Raw genomic sequence first — 26,014 nt, forward strand, 5'->3', positions numbered from 1 at the left:
GCGGCGCGGGGAGCCGCCGCGAGGGCCGCCGCCGTGTCCTGGGCCGGGCGGGCGCCGCGGGGGAAGGTCGGGGCGGCCCGAAAGCTCGCGCATCCACCCCCCCCCCCCCCCCCCCCCCTGCCTGCCTTTCCAGCCGCCAGGAAGAGGTGCGGAGCCACGCGCGACCCGCTCCGCGATCCTGAGCCGCGCGGGGCGCTCTCGGCCCGCGTGGGATGGGAGACGCAGCGCCGAATCGCCCCTCGCGCAGCACCTCCTCGGCGGGAGCCGCACTCCGTCCGGGCCGCTGAGCCCCGGCAACTGCCTGGCCGTCGGGTGATGCCGGCCGCTGAAGGGCGAAGGCGGCCGCCAGGAGAGCGAGACCCCCGCAAGTGGAGCCCGGAGCCCGAGGCGCAGAAAGACAGCCCTCTTGGGGTGGCAGGTTCCCCCCCCCCCCCGCCCCGGAGAAGGCCCATCGCACACCTTACACAAGATGGGTTCTCGAGAGCGCAGTGCCGGCCTCGCTGTTGTCTCGGCACATCAGCTGGACGCCCACCTTCTAGAGGGGCTTCCAAAAAGCCGTGCAGATACGAGTTCACAAGGCTCTGGGACCTCAGTGCCTGGCATGCCTGCTCAGGGAAGCCTGGCAGCGCGCCTGGGCCACCTTCTGGCTAATGCGCTCGTTCAGTTACCTGCGGAGTGGCCAAGCGGCTGCAGCTGGGCAGGCATCTTCAGTCCCTGGGCGGCAGGCCTCCAGCTGCGCATGGCTTGGTTGAGATAAGCCTGGTGCCCGGGAGTGCCGTGGGCCGAGGGGCAGCACGGCAGGCCTGGGGCCTCTGCTCCCTTCGGGCAGCTCTTCTCAGAAGGGGGTCAGGAGCTGCAGCGGGCAAGGGTCCTTCCTCCGCGTGGCAGCAGGCGGGGGCATACTGTGACCACCTCCGAGACCTGTGAGGTTTGTCTTCAGCCTTCACTTCTTTGGAGCATGTGCTGTGTCCACTTACTACTTCTGATCTGTTTTTAAAATAGAGAATTTAAGCGGTTACAAATGGATTCTGGGAGAGAAGGGGTGCTTTGGCGGTGCCACAGGCACGTTCCTGACATGGCTTTTCCCTCTTCGAGCTGCGTTATGCGGAGACCGGGCTGCTTTCCTCCTGCTCCCCCCAGGAAAGGCCCGTGTGGACCAGAGGCAGATCGGGCAGTAACCTTCCCTGCCACGTCAAGGGCCCTGCAGCTCCCTTCCTCCTGCCCTTTTGCAACTGCAGTGGGCAAAGCACCGCAGTGGCTGTTGTTTTGGGGGGCAAACAAAAGTAAGTATGAGCCAAATTAAAAAATGGGAGTTTAAGCACAAGGAAAAAACCTAAACTCAAATTTAATAAACTTCAGAAGAGGTTCTATCCCTGGATAATTAACTGTGATGTCTTTCTAAAAACGAGAATAATTGAAAACAGGGACTTAAAGTTGATTCATGGAGGCCTCTGCAAGATATTTATTATTGCAAGCCCACAAGATCTGTCTGGGTTCTGTCACTGGGGGACGGCTAAACTTGGTGTCCAGATGTTTGTTTAAGTTGCTCCCACGTAGTTCTGAAGTCCGTTCACAGAGGTTATCAGGGAGCAGCGCTGCGAATCTTCCTTGACTAATATTCTCATTTCTTCTGCAACTTTGACGTTTTCTTTCATTAAAATTCCTGGCCCTTTGCCACTCCTACCCCCCCCCAACCCCCCCCCCAAGCTGCTTGCCTTGCGAGAGAGGCCTGCAGACATGACATACGATCAACCGTGCCTCCAGTTTGAGGAAAGCTAATATTTATCATCAGCCGTCATTAAACCTTGCTATAATTGGTGTGGTGACAATCAGAAGGGCTTGAAAAAAAAGGAGAGATCAGAAGGTGGTAGAAAATGACATGGGTCAGGGAAGATTTCCACCAAATTAATTAGGACTTAGCAAATTCCCATATTCGAAAGGATGCTTTAAAATGTAATGCTTTAAGGAACACCTTTTAAAGAAGCAAAACAGCAATAGCAGGGAAAGATCCAAACAGAGGCCACCCTGTGATTAAAAGGAGAGCCAGTAGACTTGGGGCACCTGCGGGGTGGCACAAGAACGGACAAAAGATGTTCCTGGAAGCTGAGGCAGCTTCTGCTGCGAAGCTCTCCTGTGCAAGCCCAACTGGAGCACGTGCAAAGTGCCCTGCTACAACAAGCACGCGGCGTTTGTGCTGATGTGTGTACTCGGAAAGCCAGTGAGGACTTGGGAGACTTGCTTCTGGTCCTCACTCAGCACTGAAATTCACTGAGTGACTGAGGCTCGGACTCTGAGCCCAGCCTACCTCACAGGGCTGTTGTGTGTATAAAATGAAGGTGGTTCAGGAAAAAAGATGGCATATAAATGCAGTGGGGAAACCACATGCCTACTGGTGGTTGGGGGGGGGCGCACGGGATGAACGGGGAGGGACTTACACACACTAGGAGGTAACCAGCCCCACGGTCCAGAGCGGCTCAGCAGCATGGTGTGTGGGGAGTTCTGAGCATCAGCGAGCAAGAGCAGCAGCGGGGCAGTGGCAGAGGAACTGGGCCGGGGGAGGCAAAGTGGGGAGCGAACCTGGACGGTGGCCGAGAGAAGCACCGTTTGGATCCCCTCTGGGTGGCTCAGGGCGCTGTGCCCAGCTGGGGCAGCCAACCGCAACACCTCCACTGATGCGGACAACCCCACAACAGGGGGGCCCTGCACGGGAGTCAGCATTCAGCTGCTCCATGCGCCACGGTGCGCCTCCTGCCACCTGAAAGCCGGGTGGCGTTTCAAACCAGCAGACCGTCGTTCCCCAAAAATTGACCCTACGTCTTGCCGTGCAAATACAGGGCTGCATGCCGGGGGCAGGATCTGGCCAGGCTGCAGCCTCCTCCTCACCCGCCCTCCCCTCAAGCTTCGCAGGGTCACAGCCAGTCCTGTCCCATGCAGCAGCGGGGGGGGGGGCGGGGGCAATGGCCTTTGCGAGTCCGGCCTCTGGCTCAGCCAGGCTTACAGGCCGACTCACCAGGAGCAGACACGGCCTTGAAGCAGAGCCTGCCGGTGCGCAGATGGCGGGACTGTCCCATCCCCAGCCCCAGCCCCCACCCAGACTAAGCTGCCCCGCTGCAAAGGACGGCTGCTCCCGCAGGGCAGCAGGCTGGCAAGAAGGCCTCTTCTCCTCGAGGGAGACGAGGAGATCCATGTCCAACTCTGATGTAGGAAAGCAGAGCTACGACAGCAGCTTTGAATAGAAAATTTATCATCTTATATACAACGGAACGTCACTCAAGTGCTTGGGAGGAGCCACTGCAGGAAGGGAGGCCGGAGGACACCTGGCGCAACATGGCTGTGCCGCGGCTATTCGCTGGCTCGGGGTGCAGGGGACAGGGCTTGCTCCCGCCAGGGGCCAAGGGACTCGAGCCACCGGGGACCATTCCTGCACCGTGCAAGTCCCCAGGCCCACCAACACCCTTAGCGGGCAACAGGGAAGAGCCGAGGGGTCTGTGCGCATCCACAGTGCCCTGGGGCCTCTGGTCCAGGAGCCCTTCCAGCATTTGCTGGCCAAAATGTGGCGGCCCACAAGACCATGACACAATCGCGCTTGGCTTTGCATCTTTATAAGGCCCTAAGGAGACCCTGGCCTCCGTCTGCAGGCTCTGCTTCGAATTCAGTCCTCGGACGAGCTGTAGCCATCTTCGTCCCTCACTTCCCGGAAGCTGGTCATCTCCCCCTCCGGCTCATAACGGGCCATCTTGATGCCCAACCTTTCTGCCAGCTTTTGGGCTGCGACCTTGGCTTGCAGTTCCTACAGCAAAGAGAAACGATGCATCAGCATCAGAGCAGGTGACTGTCGGGAGGGATTTTGCAGTGAGCAAAGGTCAGGTAAGAAGTCTGCAGGATCCCTTCGCACCCACACAGTGCTGTGGAAAGGAGCTGAGCATGGCTGGCTAGGAGGGCTCGGCAAAAACAAAACAAAACCAGCTGCTTCTGCCGGGCATCCTTGAGCACCGATACTAATGCAGGAGGTCTCTTAGCAGGCAGGTCAAGTTGTGCCTTGCGTCCAGCTGAGTAGTTCTTAAGCGTCTGGAACCCAGGCCTGAAGCCACACGGAGTGACTCTCCAGGCAAGCAGGGTTGGGACAAAAAGTCTAATCAGGCCCAGGTCTACCTTGGCTGCCGCTGTCCAGAGCAAAGAAAAACTGGAGCCAAGGTGGCACTTTTTAGCATCTAATGCAGATGAACCCTCAAGAAGGCGTCAGAAGCACCTGCAACAGAATTGCACTGCTCAGCAGAATCCACCCATGGGGGAGAAAGCGGGTTTCACATGTGCAGAGAAATTCAGAATTTACATTCAGGCTTGGGGATCCCAGAGCTTTTCGAATGTTGCTTATGTATCGTTCGCTAATTTTGTCCTCAGAGCGGTCCCTGACATTGTTGTAATTTTGCAATATTACCTGAAAGCCCCTTGAGTTTTATTTCTTCACAGATCCATGGGATGCAAACCTCAAAATTAAAAATCGACATTTGCGCTGACGAGTCCGTTTTGAGGGAATGCTTCCAGAAGGCAGCCCTTGAGAGTGGGTGCTGCTGCCCCAAGCGGCCCACTCGGCCTCTCCTCAGCAGCCGAACATAACCCTCCTTGCAGCTGGGCGGGACTGTGGAGTCAGCCCGTCTGTCCCATGAGCTACAGACGGCTTCCTCTGGGTGGCAGAGGCTCTCGTCACCTCCTGCCCATACTCCTTGCAGGGCCGGAAGTAGCACCATCTGCCTAGTGGATGCAGGGAAGTGCTCCCCCAGAGTTATGGCCCCAACAACAGCTTTGCCCCCTCTTTCCCCACCATTCCCCAAGGGGTTCATGCCAGCCCCCAACTCTCCTCCAGCGTCAGCCTGTGTGGAATGGCAGCCCCCTTCCGCCATCACAAACCTGGAAGAACAGTCCCCACCATCGCTGTATCCCCCAAAACAGAGCCAGGGCCTGTGCCCAGCACTGGTATCTTCATCCACACCTCATATGCTGCCTTTTGCTGGATCTGAATCATTACTGATTCTTCAATGGAGAGCAGCCGGGCAGGCTCATGAAGAAGAGGGCGCGACCGGGCAGCTGTGATGTCATCCAAGTGCTTCTTATCTCTGCGACGCCTTTCCTCACTGGACATGGAAGAGGAGGATGCTCCTGGCAAGGGGATATCTGGAGAGCCCCGAGGCGATACACTCCGCTTGACTGCAGGTCTACCAGAAAGTGAGAGTTGGCTGAGCCGGGCTCCCTGCTAAGCTGTGGGCATTGGTGTCATTTTGGCACTTTGGCCCAATGCCCTGAAAAGGTCTCGGGGCAGCTCCCCCTTTTCCACTTTTACTTATTAAGGGACACCTGACCTAAGTATGTAAGCTGCCCAGAGAACCTATGGCTACTGTGCAGCAGCAAACAAACAAACAACAAACAAACAAATGGGAATCCCTTGCTACATTCTGCAGCTTATACAAAGACCAGCACACTTAACCTATGAGCATGTAAGCATCACTTTAAAAATGAAATTAAGAAGAATGTAAAATCAGCTAGCTCATTTATAAGGTTACTTTTTGTTAACATTTCTTCCTTAAAACATCTAGCAGAAGCTGCCCAGCATACATTAATACACACCTGTGGTATTATAACAAAACTGCTCTGAAAGAGACTGGGTTTTTTTCTGTGATACTCACACATTGGTTTTGAATTTGCTTCTCTGTATGACTGGGTTCTTTTCTTTATGTTCTACCACTTCAGTGTAATGTGAAGTTTGGGGTATCTTGTCTGGAAGGTTTAGAAAAAGGCTGCTTTCACATTTAGCATCCTGTCCATCCGTGTTTTCCTCACATTCTCTCTGCCCAAGAGAAATGCTTGCAAAAGCATCATTCAAAGCCTCACTGTTCTCACTGGCAGACAGTGCTGGATTTTCAGTTCTGCCTAAAGAATTGTGTTCAGGGTCCTTTGCAGCATCTCCTGGAAGCCTGGCTGCAAATGCCTCCAAAACATTTTTACTTCCTTGAGGAATACAGGAGTCCTCAAGAATCTGCTGAACTCCTTCCATTTTATTTGTTGTGCTTCTCTTCTCAGTCCAAAGGTTTTGCTTGCTGTGCAAGGCCGGCTGGACATCATTGCTAATGTTATGAGCAGAACACGGAACACAAAGAGATGAATCTTCACATGGTGACTTGTCACTGTTGACAACAGCATTCCATTTCTTGGATTCAACAGCCTCTTGTTTTCCCTGGAACTCTAACTTAACAGCTGATAAAAGCTTAGTCGTCCTCTTTAGCTCTTCCTCTTGGGCTATAACAATCCTCAGTTTCTCAGCAAAATCAGAGATCTTTTTACCTTTATCTGGAAGTCTGCAAATAAATTTCCTATAATATACACAATAAAAGACAGTTGATTTAAACCCAAGTAAATGCAAAGGGAAATTCTAAGTGAAATTTGCTATTTCTTCTGACCCTCTGCAAGCAGCCTGCTAAATCCCACCTGTCAGATTTGCATTGCCAAATGGAGGATCAACTTTCCTGCACCACAGCAACGCATGTGCTGTCCAAATTTAACGGACATCTCAGTCACGCCCTAAAATAGGCAACTAGACTGGGGTGGGGGCACATCTCCACCCATGAGGCACTCAGACACCTCTACGTCGAACCTCTGTCACTAGAGGGATGTGCCTTCTAAAGTTTCACAGGAAAACATGAAAATCAGAAAGTTCTTGTGTAGCTGTAGCAGCCCCATCCTCACACCCAAGTCTGCTTTCCACGTCCCCCCCATCACATGTTAGGTTGCCAAATCCTCGTCCCTGGGAAACCAGCTTGGTTTACTTATCCAAAGGTGGGTGTTGGGGGAAACCCTTAAGAATGATTAACAGGGTGTTTCTTCTCACAGTAAATATTGCTTCTCTGCTACTCCTGCATGGAACAGTGAGTTGCATTTCGTATTGAACAATGCTTGTTCTCCAAAGGAAGAGACAACCGGCAGCAGAAGGACACCATTGTGATAGCATGGCAGCCACCTGTTACTAAGATATTCAAGGAAGGCTTTTAGGGGTTCAATGAAGGATCAGGGGTGTGCACCATGGTAGGCTTAGGGTACAAAACCTAGGTGTCTGGGTATAATTTTGATGGCTGGAATGTGTTTAGCATGGGCAGATATGATGACCTGGGCAGAAAAAGGTACTCAAGGAAGCCCAGCCACCTGTTGCTATTTTGCATTCATGGGTGGCCTCGTGTAAGCGCAGGTCTCCTCTCTGATTTTGCATAGCCTCGGATGGTGGCAGTATTCGTGTCCGAGTGCGATCCTACCGCTGGTCCCCGGCCTGGGGAATGGCCCCCATATTTAGCCCCGGCATGTCCAGGTGGGGCTGGGAAAACCCATTCCGGCCGGCGGCCCAGAAAGCAGCTACCAGTCAGAGTCACGGCAGGCGGACCCTGCTTCACGCGTCCCCTCCCCACCCCCGTGGCGGGAAAGGCGCACGCACGGCGTCAGGCTTCCCCGTGCGGCCCGGGCACCCCTGGAGGGCCGGGCGGCGGGGGCCGGCCGCCCGAGTCCCTCCCTCCGCCCCTCACCGGTCTCTCAGCAGCCTCTCCTGCCGGCACAGTATCTCCCGCAGCTCCGGCAGGCTCCGGCCCTGCAGCGGCTCCGGCGGCGGCACTCGCGCCATGCTCGCCCGGGGGCGGCGGAGACGCGGAGTGGGACGGAAGCCGTCACTTCCGGCCACAACCAGGCGCCGCCATGACGCCGGAAGTGCCGCAAGCCGCGCGCCTCCCGAGCGCATGCGCCTCCGCGGAGTGTGGGCTGTGCCCTGCGCCGCCGCCTGGGGGCGCCCGGCAGTGGAGGGGGGCAGCCGGGCTCCGCGGGGCAGGAGACAGGCGGCCCGCGCCCCCGAGCCACGCCGCGCAGAGGCTCCTGCGCAGCCCCGGGACTTGCGCAGGTCACGTCGGTCCCGCGCGCGATCCTCCGCGGCGCCCCGCTTGCCGCCGGCACGCTCTGCTCTGCTCTGCTCGCCTTGCACGCGCGGGGCTGCGCCGGAAGCAAGGCGGCTCCTCGGCGCGGCTTGCAGTCCACGGGCACCGGCGTCGAGCGCTTTCGGGACAGGCGCATCTCCGTTGCCTTCCCGGCGCGCTCCTAAGGCGCACCCTAAGCAGCCGCGAGCTCATCGCAGGGGGCGCAGGAGGCTCCTCTGGCCGGCCGAGAGAGAAGGGAAGGCCTTTTCTTTTTTGCAAGGGATGCTGCCGAGGGCAAGCGTCGTGCTGCACGAGTCTGCACCGGGCGCTCCTCTGCACGTCTCGGCAGGTACAGGTGAATGAATAAGGGAAGGAAGGTCTAGTTCGCCAGGAGTCCTTGTGAACTTAATGAGATTTACTTCTGAATCAAAGTGCACGAGAATGGGCCGCAGCTCTCAGCCTCTGGTGTGGGCAGAGGTTGACATATTTTTTGGCAAGATAACTGGAAGAATTGGGGCTGCCCCGGTCATTCTCAAGACACAGCCCTGAGCAGCCTCGCTGGAATCTGCACTGGCGGAGTCCCTTTGCTTGGCCCTCCAAGCAGGCCCAGATTTGGAGCAAAGGCACAATTCCCCCTTGCCCAGGGAATAAGAGGCTCTGCCCTGGTGACTGACAACTCTCCTACTTTACTTCCTCCCTTTCATCACAGATTTATCTAGTCCCTTATTTGGATTGCCTTTTCTTCCAGAGTGACATATCTGCTCCAAAGACGCTCAGGCTTTTGCTCAATTTACAGGCCAGCCAGCCAACTCTCTCATCAGAGCCTGCATAACTGAACGGACAGCACCAAAGGCTGCCTCCCTTTCCCCAGGAGAAGGCCTCCCCTGCCGGGGAAGGAGGGCGGCTTCGATCAGAGGAAGGGGCTCCCAGTGCAGCTGTGCGTCGTCCGGTGCCTTCAAATGAAAATGGCTCTGGCAAAGAGCTCTGGAGCGAGTGAGACATTGCACAGACATGCGCGTTCGGGCTGGAAACGGCACCTGCTCCGCCTGCCCTGCACGCCGTGAGATTGAGCAGAAGGCGCTTGTGTGACCACACTGGGCTGGCCCCCAAATCCCAGCCGTCCTTTGGAATGGGGCGGGGGCAGGCGAATGCAGGGCAGAGTGGGCTGCCAGCTGCAGGCATGAAGGAGGGAGTGAGAGCAGGTGGGCGTGAGTGCCGAGTGCAGCCTTCCCCAACCCGGTGCCCTCAGCAGAGACTGAGCGTATCCCCCAGCTGCAAGGCACCAGGTTGGGAGAGGCTGGCTTAGCCCCACTCCTCGGACGCCCCCCCCCCCCCAGCACCGAAATGGTGCAAAGAGAATGCAAAAAGGGAAGCTGCTTCCCAGCTGGTGCTTCCATCCAGATGTGGACAGCTGTTTAGAGAATCTGAGGATGGTGCCACGAGCTCACACACGCTGCGCTCACGTTATAGATCAGGGATGGAGCAGCCACCAGCTTTCATTCCTCCAATGTTTCTATCATAGAATAGAATAATAGAATAGAAGAGGTGGAAGGGGCCATGAAGGCCATTGAGTCCAACCCCCTGCTGTTGCAGGAAACTACACTATGGACACAATGCCATCCTCAGCTCGAAAGCACAGCAAAATATGTTTTCAAAAGTGCAAGCATCCTTTTCTATGGATTTTTTAAGGGGAAAAGACGCAGAGGCAGCATGGCCAGCAAACAGTCTTGGTCCCCATCCACAATTTTGATTGCAGAAGAAACCCAAGAAAAGCTGAGCAGAAGCAGCACCTTCTGGATGGTGCAACTCGTTCTGTTGCAGCAAAATTGTGCGAGTGATCCACCCTAACCTGCATAATTTGCTGGTTGAAAAGTACAAATGAATGAAGAAAATACAAGCTCTGTCAAATGTGAAAGAGAGGTGCAACAGACCAGAGTGTTTTTTAAAGCATTGTGCCAGTTTTTAAAAGCGGTGTCTTGACTCTTGTGCATTGTGCTGTCAGCCTTCTTTAAGAAAAATGCTTGAGGATGAGATAGGCTTCCTGCCCCCCCAGCACTGCTGCTGAAGGGTATTAAAAACACCTCAGTGAGATGCAATATTTATATATACATATAGTCATACAGTATGAGTTAGTTGAATCCAAATGAAGCTTCAATACAGAGGATTTTAAACCACATTTCAGTGAAAAAATATTCTGGGACTTTGAATATACAGGACACTAGGATTGTCATTTATAAACCTAGAAGGTTATAAACAGAAGTGCTGGAACTTCCGTGTATTAAAATATCTGATGCTATGTGTGTAGGAGGCAGATGAAAGGTGTTTGGAAAAGCGGCAAAGCCCCTTTAAACAAAAGAATACAGAAGGTGCACTCCAGAGGTTGGCAGGCTATAGAAATAATGAACTTGGTAATTAATCCCACTGTTGTGCTTAAGATTAGAAAGCGAGGTGCATTGTGGCAGCAGCTCAGGGCAAAGTTACCTTCTGGAGCACCTCAGCCATGCTTTAGCTGAGCAAAATGCAGCTCTTCCAGCCACACTGCTGAGTGGAGAGGGCAGGGAGTGCCACAATCCCAGGGCTCTGACAGCCGCCTTCATCTCGGAGGCCCCTCCACCCCCTGCACACTGAGAATGCTTCTTTGGCTATAACTCCTTCACTTTGCAAAGGAGAGGAGAAACTTTGAAATACATGTCCTTGCCAAGCACTGCTTTGCCGTTAACACTGTGCTGTATTAAAGCTCAAGTAATAAATTAGTTTGCTTTCATAGCTAGGACTGCTGAAGGAGCAGCTCTCCCTGAGTTGAGTGTGCCCAAATGCCCGGAAAGCTCTCTCCACTGCCCTCCATGCAGGACTTCAGCCTCTTGCAGAGAAAGACTGCCTGACCCAGCAGCTTCGCGGACACTGTCCTTGGAAGGCTTCTTGGAGGCTCCACTATGCCTCATCCGGCTTAGCTCCTCGGTCCTTCAGCTGCAGCGCTGCACGACACCGGCTCACTGGAAAGGAACTTGTGGGCCCAGAAGGTTGGAGGCCATGCGGTGCTTCCACGAGTACTCCATGACTCTTGTGAAGGGGGTGTAGGTCCTGACAGGCTTGGGCAGTGCAGAGTGTGTGTTGCTGTCTTCCGTGCTGATCAGAACGAAAAGCAAGACCGGCCCAGGATGTTAGACACTCAGCTGCTTGACAGGCATCGCTTGGGAGGCAATTTCGAGGCTCGGAGCCAACCAGGGTACTGGTGGCCACAGGAACAGTTCCCTCAGCCCTGCTCTGACCGGAAAGGCCAAACCAGGCAGGGAAACACCATTCTTATCCCTCTGAGGCCATTAAGGACATTTAAACATCCAGCTGAGCATTTAAAGTTGAAATGCTTTGAATTCTAAAAATTGAACTGCATCTTGCATGCCCGGATGCTGTTTACCGGGGCGGTGCGCTGGGCCATGTGTGGCGAGCCGAAGACTAATGCGCTAGAGGTGGCTTGCGTGAGAATGGACGCCACCGCTGCCACTTGCCAGGGTGCTGCAAGGCACGTCGGACATCACCAGATCCCGACACACGTTCCTCTGACTGAGGATCTCTGGGCGTCCCACAAGCCATTGACATCATTGACTTCTCATAAAAATTAAAGAGGAGTGGAAAAGCTCCATCCAACCCGGCAGTGGAAAGGTCAAGGATAAGCACCTGAATGCACCACATAAAGACGCTCCGGCACCTCAACGGTCCCCACAAGGCACCGCAGAAGCAGCTCACACAGGCCTGGAAATCCCGTAACTTTCCCCATTACGTTCGCCTCCAGGCCGAACTGCGCAAACTGGAGCCCTTGCTGGGTTGTGTGTCAGAAGGGCAAGGCTGTAATCGAGTCGTTTTGCTGGTGCCTCATTAAACTGCTCCAGTGGAAGGATGTATTTTTGCCCGCCACTGAGCTGGGAGGGCCTTGGGCGAGCTGTGATGCAGCAAACCCGTTAAAGTTTATGATGCATGGCCTATAACTGCTTTCCAACTGACCTCAGAGGAGCAGCCCTCCCTCCCTCCCCCCCTGGGAGCACGTGTGCGCACAGCCCCCCCCCCCCCGCCCCCCGGGAGCCCATGGTCACTGGCAAGATGGGCCTAAATGGGTGCCTGCTGGGGTACCTTGGTGTCAGGTCACAACCCACTCCGACATCTCTGGTTGCAACATCCTCCTTTCTCCGAGTCTCCATCAAATAATCTAACCGGTCTTGAAGTTCTTTGTTCTGAAAGACACATTGACCGCACAATCCTTAGACTGTGCTGGAGGTACTGCCCACCTCTACGCCAGAAATGGCACTCTGGGTAGCCCATGTGGAGAGTGCAAACAGAAGCTTACAATATAGCATACAAGCAAATCAATCAGAAATACAATTAAAGCCACAACAATAGAATTCAAGCATAACACCCAAGGAATTAACCCCCTTCAGCCCCAGGGGTTTTGCCTGCCTGCAGGGGGCAGCAGGTTGAGGGTGGGCCTGGCCTTCCCAACCGGTGCTTCCAGGCCTGGGAACGGCCCCACCGCAGGGGCCTCTGCGGTGGGGAGCACTGGTGCCCCCACTGCCTGCATGAAAGGTAAAGCATGGCCTTTCTCCCCTGAGGAACAGCAGCTAGGTGCTCTTCCCATCACGTGGTACTTGACCGGAGCCGCTCTGGGCTCCAGCTGCGGCACAGATGTCCTCCTCCCGCCGCGCTCCTGTGCATCTCCCTCCACTCTGTCCCGTGCCGACTGACCAACCATCGCCTGCTCCAGCACCAGGGCGCAGCTGGCCCAAATCCTCCGCCAGCTGGTGAGATGTTTATGACCTGCCGGGTGCCTAAAGCACCCAGGGATGAAGCAGGGAGTGTGTTGAGGCTGGCACGCCACAAAACGGAAGTACAAACCAGTTAAAAACTAGGCTGTGGCACGTGGCCCGATTAAAATTATAACAAAATTAGCCCTGGGCTAGCTGAGATAGAGCTGTTTTGAGACTTTGTACACATGCAGAACAATCAAGCAATTCCTTATCAGATTGCAACAATCACTTGCAGAAAGTTAGCCGCATATTCATACTTACCTCTCCTTCAAGGAAAGATATTTTTTCTAAAAGCTGCAATATAAACAGTTCCTTTTGCTTCATCTTTCTTTTTTGCAGCTCAATCTGTGAAGAAAAGAAGACTGTAAAAATGGAAAGGCGAGGGAGAGGCCGTGCGGTTGAGCAGGGGTGCCCTCAGGAAACCATGGGGCGCACCTCCCCACAAGTGGGAGAGGCAGGAAAGCAGAATCGGGACCAGCACTGGACTGAGGTCCGGGAGGCAGGGCTCGTCCGGACGCAGCGCTGCCCTCGGGCCCCTCAAGCCTGAATTCTGTGGGGCGGCCCCCACACATGCTGCCCTGGTTTCCTTGGAGAGAGGGGGCACGGTGGACCCTGCATTCGCAGTCAGCTCCCTTGTGCACTTGCAGCTCTTGTGCACGGGGGCCCTGCTGGGGTGAAGGGTGGAGCCCGCGTGGGGCCTCGGGGCCCCTCCTGGGGGCAGGACTTGCTGCGGCAGCAGTCAAACCGAAGGAAGCGGGAGCTCGCAGCACCGGGGAGGGCTCTCATGGCGGGCCCCCATCCGGAGCACCTCCCCCAAGCAGGCGACTGGAGGCACCTCGCAGAACTGGCCCGGGACATGCCGAAGCCCTGCAGCAGACGCCTCTGGACCCACACGCAGGTCGCCTATTCAGGAAGAGGCGGTATCGATTTTAAAAATGCAAACAGGGATGCTCCGCTGGGCTTTCCGCTGGTGCAGACCCCAGTGGAGCAGAGGAGAGTCGTGTCGGCACTGCCCTGATCGTTGCCACTCCAGTGCTCCTCGGTGGCGCTTCCACAGGAAGAGCCTTTATGGCTCCCTCTGCTCCTAAGCTAAACAAGCTCCAGACTGTCAGAGCCGAGGAGTGGGAAGGAACGAAGAAAAGCACCGAGGATTTCCGGGAAAAGGGCACCAAAGGGAAGAGTTAGAGGGTGTGTGTGCTGTGTTGTTGCCGCTGCTGTGTGTCTGTCTGTGTGAGAGAGCAGGAGTCCCAGGAGAATGCCGGGAATGCCTCCGGACAAGAGTGGGAGGCAGCTTTTCCGGCTCCACCAGCATGAACGGAAACGTGTCTGCAGATCGGACTCCGAGGAGGCGACCAAACGGGCCCGGCCCTTGTCGATGCCTGCTCAGGCCGAGGTGAAGCGCACCGAGGTGGGTTCGGAAAAGCAAAAACGAGCGGCTGGATGGTAATTATCTTACTTCATTTAGACTAATGGCAGTTCCAAGCATCAAACATTTCCTTATTTGTCCCTGTGGCAGCAGTGACTATGTGGACTATTTATTTAATAACGGCACATCCTGCCTCACGGAGGGACTTTTGGAGGTGGCTTTCAATCACAAGCAACAAAATGTATTCTACGTAATAAAAACATAAGAAAAAGATAAAAAGCAGGAGGAGGACGTTAAAATCAACACCGCACAAAAGAGAGAATTACTCAAACTTGAGAAAAGCAGGAGAGAAACGAGGCCACTTGTAACATGATAATATTCCAGGAGCAGCAAATGCCGCTGTTAGAAATAAAGATCTGGGTGAACAAAGTGAACTTCACCTGATGCCGACTGGGCATAAATGCAGATGCCAGGCAGCCGAGGAGGAAGGCCTTCCAAGGAAGGGTGCCACCACTGAGAAGACCTGGGCGCCTCGCCCCACCCCGCTCAGGAGGACACCTCCCCAGTTCATGTTTTGGAATCGGGACACGCAGGGTTCCCATCTTCATCGTTGAGAAACATGCTGCTGCTTTATCTCACTTTTGAGAAGCAACTGACCAACCCAAAGCCAAGAAACCAGTCCAAAGCTACTATCTCGCCTTTCCACCAGAAGATGCAGGTTCCAGAAACGGAGGAGGAGCCTGATTCCCATGAGCGTGGATCCCAGGCATTTTCCACAACGTTGGCTCAAAATACAGCCCCTCTACTCATATTTAGCCCATCCTGGCACAGTAGGAAAGCGGATTTTTCGCATGCTGTACGTGCCCTCGGCCGCCCTTGCTGCATGTGATGCAATGCAGAAATCCGCACCCATAAACTTCCTGGTTTGGGCAAATAAATTCAACAGCAGGGGCTGTGAGCCAAGGAAAATCATAATAAAGCGCGTTTTACTATGTCACTCTAAGAATACTGTAAAAAAAAAAAGATCCGGGGCAATATAAATAGGAATTTTCTATAAAACATACACTCAATTAAATAGATTTCTGAATTACTCTCACCTTTGCTTGTAAAATATTTTGAAATAAATAAGGGATACTATAGCAAAGGGATTATTTATTTTAATGAACTCGTGAGAAAAAGAGTTGGCCTCTTATTTAAAATAAAACAGATTCCCATCTAATACTGTCACCGGGTTACATCCCACCAGCCTAAAAAGGATTTGCAATGCTATGATTGAGAGGTCAATCTTTTATTCAGTGCAACACTTTTTAAACAGACGCTTAATCAGTTCACAGTGAAAAGCATGGAAGAAAAATGTCTGAGCCAAACAGTCCACAAAGCAGAAAGATTCAGCAGGGAAAGCCAACGAGAAAATAGCAATAGTTTTTTAGCAAGGAGTTTTGTGGGCACCACTGACTTTCAAAACCTCTGCAAACCACCACTCTTCCTGCAATATCTATTTACAGAAGTTTCTGCGTCAGAAAAATACATGCTTGACATGCCCCAAATCCAACTTTTGTTTCATGCATTGGTGTAAAATGTACGGAACGGTATTTAAAGCATCACAAAGCCAGCACATGAAAAACGTTTCTCAGCCTCCCAGAAAAGCTCCAACCCTGCCCAGCATTGGTATGTAGAGAAAAGAGATGCAGGCAGTTTACCATGGGAAGGGGGTATAGCACTAAGACCTATATTTTAGAAGAAAGAAAAGGGATACACTTTGACATTATTATAAAATATTTATTAAAATAGTCTACATATTCTGCAAATACAAAATCAAGCTAGACAACAGGTTTTTTTATACGCCAAACATTGCGTAAAATCAAAGTGCAGAACGATAAGGTCACTGGCTCAAGTTGGCACCGTTTTTGTTGAAGTACCTCTTCAGAAATCAGAATAATACATACTAGGTTTATAGCAAGCCCTGCCACAGGCCTGTTGTATCCGAGTCGATCCACCATGGCACGCTCTCGCCCTGGCAGGGGTGCCCACGTGTGGCCTCTGCGGGATCTCGTAGGCCAGGCATCGCCAACATGGCTGGCTGGCTGGCAGCGGTCCGGTCCCATGTGCTGATCTAGGGGCCCAAGTCATGCCTCCCAGCAGGCCGTGAAACAGGCCAAGGATGGGGTGGAAATGAACCAGAAAAGGCCTGGCTGCTGTGAGCGGACGGGGTGTGAGGAAGCCATCTTGGCTTTTGTTGCCGTGGAGACAAAAGACGTGCTGGGTCAGGCCGTTGGTCCTTCTTGCACTGCTATGTCTCTTTTTGTTTGTTTGTATTGTTCTTCCACACTCTAGTTTTAAGCTTTGTAACATTTCTGTAATAATATTAGTGTGTTATATTTTGTGGTTTCAGTTTATTTTATTTAAAACGTTTGTATGCCGTCCCTTATGCCTAGGCATCTCAGGATGGCTCACAATACGTTTGTTGTTGGGAATTGCCCAGGCAGGGGAGGGGAGGGGAGGGGAGAGGAAATGTATTGTCTGCTCCAACTGGAGGTGGCTGCCTGGATCTTGGGTGACGGAAGGCATTTCCCCGCCGTGCTACCAGCTGCTGGGCACTTCTGCAGGTAAAGTGGATCTCTGCACTGGCCCAGGGCCGCCCATGAATGGGCCATTGGTCCTTTGTGAAGGTAGCATTAGATGAAAAACAGGTACGGCAGAAGTGTGGCTACTTGTACAGGGAGAGGAGAAAGCAAGAACTCAACTAGCTCAACGCCTGAAGGGCAGGATACTCTCCGACAACAGCTACCTACGAGCGAGATTAGATTTAGTTTATAGCACCAAACTTAAATGCATCCCCTTGTTCACTATCGCATTAAAACAAGACTAAGTCCAAAGCAGGCGTTGTCTCTTGAGAAGCTATGTAAATTCTAGTCCAACTAAACAGGAGCAGAGTTGCTACAAGAAATACACAAAAAGCCTCATTGCCTAAACATCCCCAACTAGGATTTATGCTCAGCATTAAACTCCCTCTTATGCCTCTCAAAAATCAGGCTATATAGTATAAACTTTCAGTAAAACTGTCTTTTGGCTCAGAGGGGAAAAACACTATCTTTTCAGTCAGTTTTACAGCAAGTTATGTCTCTACCTTAAAGTGCCTAACTGCTCATTTTGGGGAATATATTGCACATATGTTGAGTTAGCATTAGCAGCCAGAACAGGGTGTTGGGGGTTTTTTTGGTGGGGGGGGGGAGGTTGTTCTTATTTATGTATTTATTTATTTGGAGTTTTTGTATGCCGTCCCATTCGCATAAGCCTCGGGACGGCTTCCAACATAAGTTCTTATGAGTTCTTATGTTCTTATGAGTTACAAGTGTTCAGAAGTAATGTGCTTGCTGTGGAGAACCGTACGGTGTCTTCCGGGTTATCTGCAACGGTCCAGTCTACGCTTTCCATCCAGGCACTGAGCCGAGGACTGCGTCCATCTGCCTTGGTTTTCAGTGGTCTGATTCCATGTTCTGGAATCTTTGCTGATGGAACAGGCAGGCGATGCCGGGCTTGGATTCCGTGGGCAAGGCACTGCAGCGCAGCTTCGGCAGCCGGATGTCAAAGTGACGATTCAACATCGTCTTCCCACCATGCTGGCACTTGCGAAGGAGCGGCAAGTCTGGCCAGGGGGACAGCCGCGGTTTTTCTCTCCGCGCGTAAAGGACACTGCATCATTTTGTTTCAGGTGTCCCCCTTGGTCATCGTCCAATGAATCTGAGACTAAATGTGGAGAACAGCTCATGTGCCATAACCTAGAGACAGTGCAATCATTTGGTTAGGGGAAGCGCACCACTCCAAGACCGCACTTGCAAACAGAGAAACGTGCTCCCTTCAAACGCCTTCCGTTCAGGCTCATTCTGCCAATCCCCACCTACTGGCCAGCCTGGCTTTACGAGCTTCCTTATTCCGTGACGAGGACCAGTGGATGAACCACAGAGAGGGGGCTAAGAATGGTCCGCATGGTCAGCAGAACGGTGGCTTTGCCTTTGCTCTTCTAGGTCTTACTAGGCTGCTTCATGGCACACCACAAACACGTTGATTAGTCAAAGAGGCTTGTGCCTGGCGATTTATTTTACTCCTGCACGTCCTGCACGGGAGCGTGATGGGAGAGCTCAACGCGTCCCCCTCTTCTAAGCAAACTTTTGAGCCATCCAAGGGGACTGCAGTGTCCAGGGGGTGCCAGCACCAGGGCCTGAGAGAGAGGCCCCCTTGCTGGATTCCAGAGCGTATCTGCCCCTTCCGTCCCCCACTCCATCCCTCCGGAGAGCACGAATGCAGCTGACTTCCCACAAGGCCTACTAAGCACCGATCAGGATGCACACCGTCTAGGCAGCTGGTTTTATATGAATCTCTGCAGAAAGGTTTAATGTGAAATGTATGTGCAAGCAAATTGTACTTGCATAGCTGGGACATAACGCTAATAATTTCCACCTGTACGTGGAGGCAAAGCAAATTACACCATGAAAATGAAATACGCAGCCATCAACGGAGTAAAGGGGAACAGTTACGCACGCATTCCTCTTAAGGCCAAACTATGTGTTACATCACTCGCATCATTTGCCCTTGAGTGTGATCATTTCCTTTCACGAGTAGCCAGTGTGGGATCCCAGTCTGACTGGAACCTTCCGATGGGGAAGCTTTAACCCTTTACTCCTTCCTGCAGTCCCAGGTTGGGGACCTGCACTGTTTGCACTGGGGTGTGGGGAGACCCATGGGAAGGCAAGAAAAACACTGCACTCCAAGGTAAAACTGAGGACTAGCCAAATGCACAGTCTGGTACTTAGAACGCAGTCGTATGTTGCCTTAAGAATGGTTGTCCAAGTCTGAGCAAAGCAGAGCAAGTGAATGGAGGGCAAGACACAGCCGCTTTCCATGCCAGGGTCAACTTTGCCGGGAATGGCAGGGAGAGGAAGAGGCACAGCTAGTAGGGGAAATAACCCCACTGTCTGCTCCTCGCATGTAACTTCCCGACCTCAGATACTGCAGGGTAGTGTGGGAAAGCAAGGGCAGGAAACATCTGCTCCACTGCGAGGATGGTGTGAATAGGAGGGCTGGGTCTTCCTCGGGATGGAACATTCTGAAGGTTGCACGGTTTATCAAGAATGAAGTTATTTAGGATGTTTGGGGCCAGGTCATTCTCTGAATTTTCTTCTCCAGGTTTCTCAGAACGCTTCCATCATGAATCCGTATTGCAGCCTGTTCCTTTTTACAGGCTACAGTAACCTTTGTCACTGTCAATTAAAAGATCCTGTGACATATGCATTTAAACTTGTAATTATTTTCCTAGCGTTGACAGTGCCTTGTAGCTGATTCCTTCTAAACGCGAAGCTATTTTTACATCTTCGTTTTGGAATGTAACTGCCTCACAGCATCACCTGCTAAAGCTCCTAGGCAAAACTTCCTCTAAACTAGATTTTTCAGGTTTGTGATTTGCTAGGATTCTTTCACATTTTCAGCACTGTGCAAACACCACTTCTACACACAGCTCAGCATAAACACAAACATTAGCACAAAGTGTATCTTGCACAACATTGTTGAAAAGTAAAAACAAACACATGGAAACTAAACCTTAAGTACAAATGCTTGAAGCTAGCAGGGAAATGTTACTATTTGTTCTGCAGGAGAATGTGAGGACTTGAAGAATTTTAAGGACCTTTGGAAACCGGCAACCTGGATCCACATGCCCATGAAATCAGTGGGTACAATCTTGGCAATTGTCAGGATCCTCACCATTTTCAGTTTATTATTTCAGGGTTTAAGGGTCATTATTTTAGTTCAGAATGTGCCACCCGCCTCTCCATGCCGAGCTTGTGCTGCTTCCACACGAATTGCAAAACTTTCTGTGCTGCCAAAATGTTACCACAAAAATTAGGGTTATGGAGTCACTGGCAGAAAAGAAGCTGGACCAGCCCCGCTCACCTTTTCTGGAAGGCAAGACGGAGGTCGGTGGCCGGCATGCCTTCCCTCCCTCAAGCCACCTGGCGAGGGCCACTTTTGCAGACGGAGGAAAGGGGGCTGAGGCGCAAAGGAGGGGCGGCAGGAAGTGTCCCTTTCTGTTAGCAAAGCACCCCTGGAAAGCCCAATGCCAGTGCAAGTTACGAAGCTGAAAGGGGGGTTGCAGGCCTGCCCCCGGGAGACCAGCGCAGTGGCGTGGGCCCCCGCATCTGGGATGTGGCGGCCCAGGGTGGTCAGTGGCTTCGCCACATGGGCCAGGCTGGACGGCTCTCCTTCAGGCATGCCGAAAGGACTGCAAGCAAGCAGCGCACGTGCCCCCCGCCCCTTCCTCCTGTGCCTCTCCAGCCCAGGGCGGGCTCCCTGCTTCTGGGCTGGCACCAGCCATGCTCTGTCCCGGCCTCTGGATGCTTCCTGCTTTCCGCCACATGCTGCGGCCGGCAGTCGCCCTCCATTCAGTCCAAGCTCGGGGCGCCATCCCATGTGCCGTGGCTGCAAAGTGCAGGAGCCCCCAGATGGGAGGCCGGCAGCAGGGGCAGCAGGGCTGGCCGCGCTCCCCGCCACCCTGCCCGCGTTTTCACTGGACGGGCCTTTTCCCTGCCTGAGTGCACGAGCCTCGGAGGGGAGAGGTGGGGGCCCGGGCGGCCCAAGGGCAGCACACGTCCTGGCCTCCTGGCCCCTCCGTCCAGCCCACCCCTGCGCCCCCTGGGGTTTGCATTCCCAATCTCAGAGCAGCGGCGGCAGCCGCTCCTTTGGACCCTGAGCCAGGACCCAGATGCTGTCTAAGGCCCCAAAACTGCTCCCCAAATGCACTTCTTGGACCGGTACCTCTCTGTGCCACGTCATCTCCTGGACTGAGTCAATACGTAAGGTAATACTAAGGAGCCTGGAATGCTCGTGTTAATTCTAGTCAACAAAGTACTTAAGATAAAAAAGCACTGACTAAGACAACCCTGCGCTTGATGCCATTTCCTGTCCCAAACGCCCAACACAAATGCCCCAAATTGCTGCCTATGTTGCATCAGTTGGATCCAGAAGTCTGTCTGGTCCTCATACACACCTGTATCAGTTCAGGGAAACCAGATATAGTAAAACTCCAGGCTATACTTTACTGGCATGGAGCATGTAAAACTTGTGAAAAACGAAGCCTAGAAGAACCCTCCAGAACAGGAACCAAGGGCAGGAATGCTGCTTTGCTTGCATCGCGGGATGGCCATGCAATATTTTTCCGAAAGGGAAATAACAGGCTTGGAAAAGAGATAAATGCCCCAAGGGCATGCTTGGCCCTTCTTTTGCAATAGCACCACAATCCCCGGTAAGCCTCGGATGTTATTTGATTTACTGAAAATCATGCTGGCGTGTTAAGAAATGCACCTTATGTTGCAACCAAGCTGACCACAAGCAAGAATGATGTATATAGGAAACTCAAAATTTTACTATTTTTCGTTTTTCTTTGGGTCTATGGGCATTTCCCAGAACTCTCTTTCTGGCTTAAAACACAATTCATTTTTAAAAGCCTCATTTATCTATTTAAGGCACTTATGAAGAGCATAGTATCACTCCGACAACACGCTTCCAACGCAGGCCTTGTGGGAATCCCGGCACCGAGACCCTCTGTTGTCCGGAGCAGAAGTGGATGCGGTGACTTACCTCCTCAACCATGCGCTTGACTTTCTTCTGTTGGCAGAGAACCATATCGTCCAGGTGCTTGATTCGCTCTCGCAGACTAGCGGTGGCCTCTTCCAACTGGTATGACCTGGCGTAAGAAGCGGCAAATAGTAGATTAGTATCTCCGTGGCCATCTTGGCTACGAAAAGGGGATGCCTGGCACCTTTCCTGCATGGCCACTATCCCAGGAAGACCTCCAACTGTGCTCTTCCAAAGAGATTTTAGGCTCAATCGCCAAGCTCTAAAAAGATGCTTTACTACCTATCCGTTGGTATCAACCATGCTTTGCTTGTCTGCACATCCTCCCCATTTTGGGGGGGGGTCCTCTTTTGCTCTTGTTTTGAAAGGGCCTTGAAGGTAAAGAGAGTGGAGCTCCCCCACACTTCCGCCCCTACCTGGGGCACTGTTCAGCCAGCAAAGCTTATCTCAGTGTGGTTGCTTCCCTGTCTCCTCAGCTGGGTCACGGACCCTCCTCAGCCCCTTCACATGCTAAGGTCGTCAGAACAACAGTGCTTAGCATTAGTGCGTCAGTGATGGGAGATTTATAAAGAAACACAGGGGATTCTTAAAATCTGTGCTCCAACCGAAGAACTCTCCTCATGTGACCTCAACCCAAAATTCACTACCAGCTATAACAAGGGATGTTTTATCAGGACCAGGAATCCCAGAAGGAAGCAGGACCTCACCTGTGTCTGCCCAGCGGGCCCTGCAGGTTGGCTCCAGGTAGCTGCGTTTCATACTCCAGGAGTTGTTTCTGCAGATGAAGGCGCTCCTGATGGGAATAGACATGGCCTTTAATGCTGGAACTCTGCTACAAAACATGCCTTTAGAACGGAAGGTATATGCTCATTGTGGAATCGCAGCATTGGGCTCCAAAGGACTAAGGTTTCTAGTGCTGCAGAATGCACTGCCATTCTGCACTCCCAAATTAGCCTCCTGCCCAGAGGTGGGAACAAGGGAGTCCTTGCACTGCCTTCATTCCTGGCTCAACCCAGCCAGCCCCAAACTGGAATAAGGGCATCCTGGCTCTGAGGCAGTTCCCTTGGCTCCCCCTGCCCCTTGCCCAGGCGCTCAGCCTCCCAGCATCTTGTCTAATTTGGCCCTTCTTATGCTTCAGAGTCAGCAAGGGCTGGATCTTTACACCCAGCGACTGAACGGAGACATGCAGCAGCAGAACAAACCCAGAAACCGTGGCCACTGAGGCAGTGGAAACCACAGCACTTCTTTAAGCACAAATCTGGAAGACAGATATTCTGGTATTTCCCAGAGCGGAAGTGAATTTATATTTTATTTTATTTTTCTCTTGGAAGTATACTCTTGTGAAAAGGTAGACTTTTCCAAACTTGCATGGGGCCAATTCAGATTAAAGGGTCGTGCGTACAGTCTCGTGTAACCAGCACAACGTAACTGGTTTTCCCTTGCGATTGTGTCAATACTCACTAATCTCCTCTTCCCCTAAAGAAGATTGCCAGGCTCATGTTAATTGCCACTACGGTGTTCTAATATTAATTAAAACCTTTGCTTGATGAGTTTTCTGCATCTCACTGGAATTGGAGCAGCACTAAGGAACCCAGCAGGACAACGATCCGGAAGGAGCGCTCTGTCCTAGCCATATTTCTTCTAGTACAGCGAAAACGTCATGCTGCAACACCGCTGCAACCTCAGAGGCGGAAATGCAGTGATGGAAACGCGTGCAAAGGGAATTAAGACATTCTCCACCCCCGCAGCCCTGCCCAAGAGATCTGTTTGGCACTGTGGCCGATTCCAGCTGCTCCATGCACGACGTTCAAACTTCTTGACCTTGGTTCACTTTGATAACTTAAAAATGGATAGCTAGTGAGAAACAGCCACAATCAGCAAGCTTGCGTGGCGGGCGGCTGGGGCAAAGTCCACGAGGAATGGGCAGGGCAGGGCAAGGCAGGGCAGGGCACGGCAGGGGCCCGAGCAGGACTCGCTCAGCGGCATCTCTGCGGCATTCACACCAGATGCTCAGGCAGCAGGAGGGCCGCTCTCAGGGAGTGGCGCGTCACGTGCCCAGCGCTTTGACTGGCTCTGGCAGGCAAGGTCCTGTTCCAGCTGCCAGGCTCCAGCGGTGGCATGTGTGATTCTAAAATAAACCTGTACAACCAGGAAAAGCACTGTTCCTAACAGCTGTTTCATATATGCAAATAAATACTCTGTGCTTCTGTGGCTGAGAGGACTTTAAATAACCTTTCTATTTTTATAAATAAATATTGCGGTTAAAGAGCGTGTATCTGCAGAGAGATGGACATGTGAGGGCCAACGCAGATACCGACCTCTTCCATGCGCTCGATGAACCGATCCAGCTCCCCGATCCTTCGGTCCTTTTCTTTCAAACTCGTCTCCGTCAGCCTCATCTTTTTGTTGGCCTCTTCGATGGCCAGAAGCAGTCTGTTTGTTTCAGCCTTCCAAGAAAAGATTTCACATTAGGCCAGAGCAGCAAAATAAGGAAGCAGAGCAGCCTTCTCCAGTCTGTTGCCCCCCCCCCCCCCCCGAGAGGGCAGAATACAACTTCCACCATCCCCAGCCATCATGGTCAAAGGTCAGGCTGTCTGGGGTGGTGGGTGTTATGGGCCAACACATCTGTTGAACACACATTTTGGCAGGGGGCAAAGAGAGAAGCCATCGCGACGAGGCCAGCCGAAGCAGAACAGTCCTATTCATGGGACATTTGCTTCCGGTAGTCCAGCTGCTGGAAGTCAGAACCCACTGCTGGGTGAGTGCAGGACAGCCAGCAATCCTCCAGCAGATTCTGACCGACCGAGGCTCACCCCTCTTCAAGGAGTCACTAAAGTTGTGTCATCCCGCCAGGAAACCACTTTCCACGTACTATGAGGGTTTCTCTCTCAAGGTTATGTTTCCGCTCTTCTTCTTGCAGCTTCTCCTCGTATTGACTGTAAAGTTTCCTGGTCATCTCTCTCATTACTTCTGCATTGGCTTCTTGCGAACATTCTACCTATAAAAAATGGTGGACATTTTTCACAGTCGAGACAGAAGGATTCTGGCCAAAGGGAGACAAGAGAGGGATCCGAGCGCTTAGCTAGCAGGGCTGGCCTGACACACAGGGAGGCGCAAGAGGGAAAACTCACCCAGCGCCTGCCTGCTGCATGGAGACATTCTAGAATCTGCCACCATCTGCCACCCTCTCCGAAGAAGCGGGGGCGTTGGAGGGGGGCACAGAATTGGCCCCTCTGTCCCTCTGCGTGCTCTGCCATTGTAAAGCCCTTCCCAAGGACCGCTTTAGATCAAGAAGAATGACCCACGTGCTCAGACAGAGCCAGTGCGCATCCCAGTCACGTTCTGCATTTTCATTTTGCATTTCTAGCTAAATGTGCAAGTACGCGCATGAACACCCTACTGCGGACGAAAAAATGAGAGGAATTGCTATAATAAAGATGAATGACTCACATGCTGGAGTTGCCCTGCAGTCTAGTTATATATTAATTTAATATGAATACCGACAATCTGGAAGGTTTTCAAGTTACACACCTGTTCTACCATGTGTCGGAAAGCACTGTATTAGCGTTAGAGTCAAAGCTTCTCAAATGCAGTCGTCCTCTCCGTCTTTTCTTCTGGGAAACCTGTTGCTGTGGCCCAGCACTGAGGACCCAGGCCGATAACAATACTCGGCACACATCCCTTGCCTGCAAATGACCCCCCTTGTCCGCCAGGAGAAACCAGGGGTGACATGGGGAACAAACACACGTCTCAGCCCTCACCTCCCTCCCGAAACATCACTTGCTGTTCCTACACAGTGGAACTGACCCAGCCGCAAAGTGACAAGCAAGAAAGCAGGCAGGTTCGGAAGTTGGGTCTTGTCTCCTAAGCTCACCCTGAATTCTGTGTCAGTAGGTGAATAAGGATAACGTCTCTCTAGCCGGTCAGTGTCCTGAGAGGTTTCATCCCTCCACCTGGGAGGCACCACAATGACCTTTCCAAGCACATCAGCAGGTTTGTTCTGCACCGTCCGAGTGGCTGCTTTGCCTCTGCTTACCTTGAGTTTGAGCAATTCATTTTCAACCCTGGCAGCCTCCAGCTGCTTCTGCTTTTCCTTCAGTTTTTCCATAGATTGCTCATGGGTTTGCTTTAGATTCTTTATCTGATCTTGTATGACTGTATTCTCCAAGGCAACGTCAACTAAGGTTTTCTGTAAACAAATACAATGAAGCGCATTCATTTGTGGATGATGGCCTGCAAAACTGAAAAAGCTGAAAAGGACAATGGCTTGCAGAACTCATTGCTGT

The 26,014-nt window shown here is 52.5% G+C and overlaps 1 protein-coding gene across 2 annotated transcripts in view; it reads right to left on the reverse strand.

The window, feature by feature from the left end:
• Positions 1–3,227: 3,227 nt before the first annotated feature.
• LOC123027656 (myocardial zonula adherens protein) overlaps positions 3,228–26,014 on the reverse strand; it is a 34,023-nt gene continuing 11,236 nt past the window's right edge. Inside the window, exons 6-15 of one of the 2 annotated variants that reach the window (XM_044438706.1) lie at positions 25,765–25,917; positions 24,601–24,726; positions 24,047–24,175; positions 22,436–22,521; positions 21,732–21,837; positions 12,998–13,081; positions 12,066–12,166; positions 5,682–6,365; positions 4,991–5,213; positions 3,228–3,790 (exon numbers count right to left, since the gene is read on the reverse strand). In XM_044438706.1, coding sequence (XP_044294641.1) covers positions 3,653–3,790; positions 4,991–5,213; positions 5,682–6,365; positions 12,066–12,166; positions 12,998–13,081; positions 21,732–21,837; positions 22,436–22,521; positions 24,047–24,175; positions 24,601–24,726; positions 25,765–25,917 — 1,830 coding nt within the window. In that variant the 3' untranslated portion in view covers positions 3,228–3,652. Of the gene's footprint in view, positions 3,791–4,990; positions 5,214–5,681; positions 6,366–10,026; positions 11,067–12,065; positions 12,167–12,997; positions 13,082–21,731; positions 21,838–22,435; positions 22,522–24,046; positions 24,176–24,600; positions 24,727–25,764; positions 25,918–26,014 lie in introns of those variants that run through there. The other variant, XM_044438705.1, reaches the window with a different exon arrangement.

The sequence above is a fragment of the Varanus komodoensis genome, unplaced genomic scaffold (assembly GCF_004798865.1).
Source record: "Varanus komodoensis strain SLA01 unplaced genomic scaffold, ASM479886v1 scaffold33, whole genome shotgun sequence".
NCBI lineage: Eukaryota > Metazoa > Chordata > Lepidosauria > Squamata > Varanidae > Varanus > Varanus komodoensis.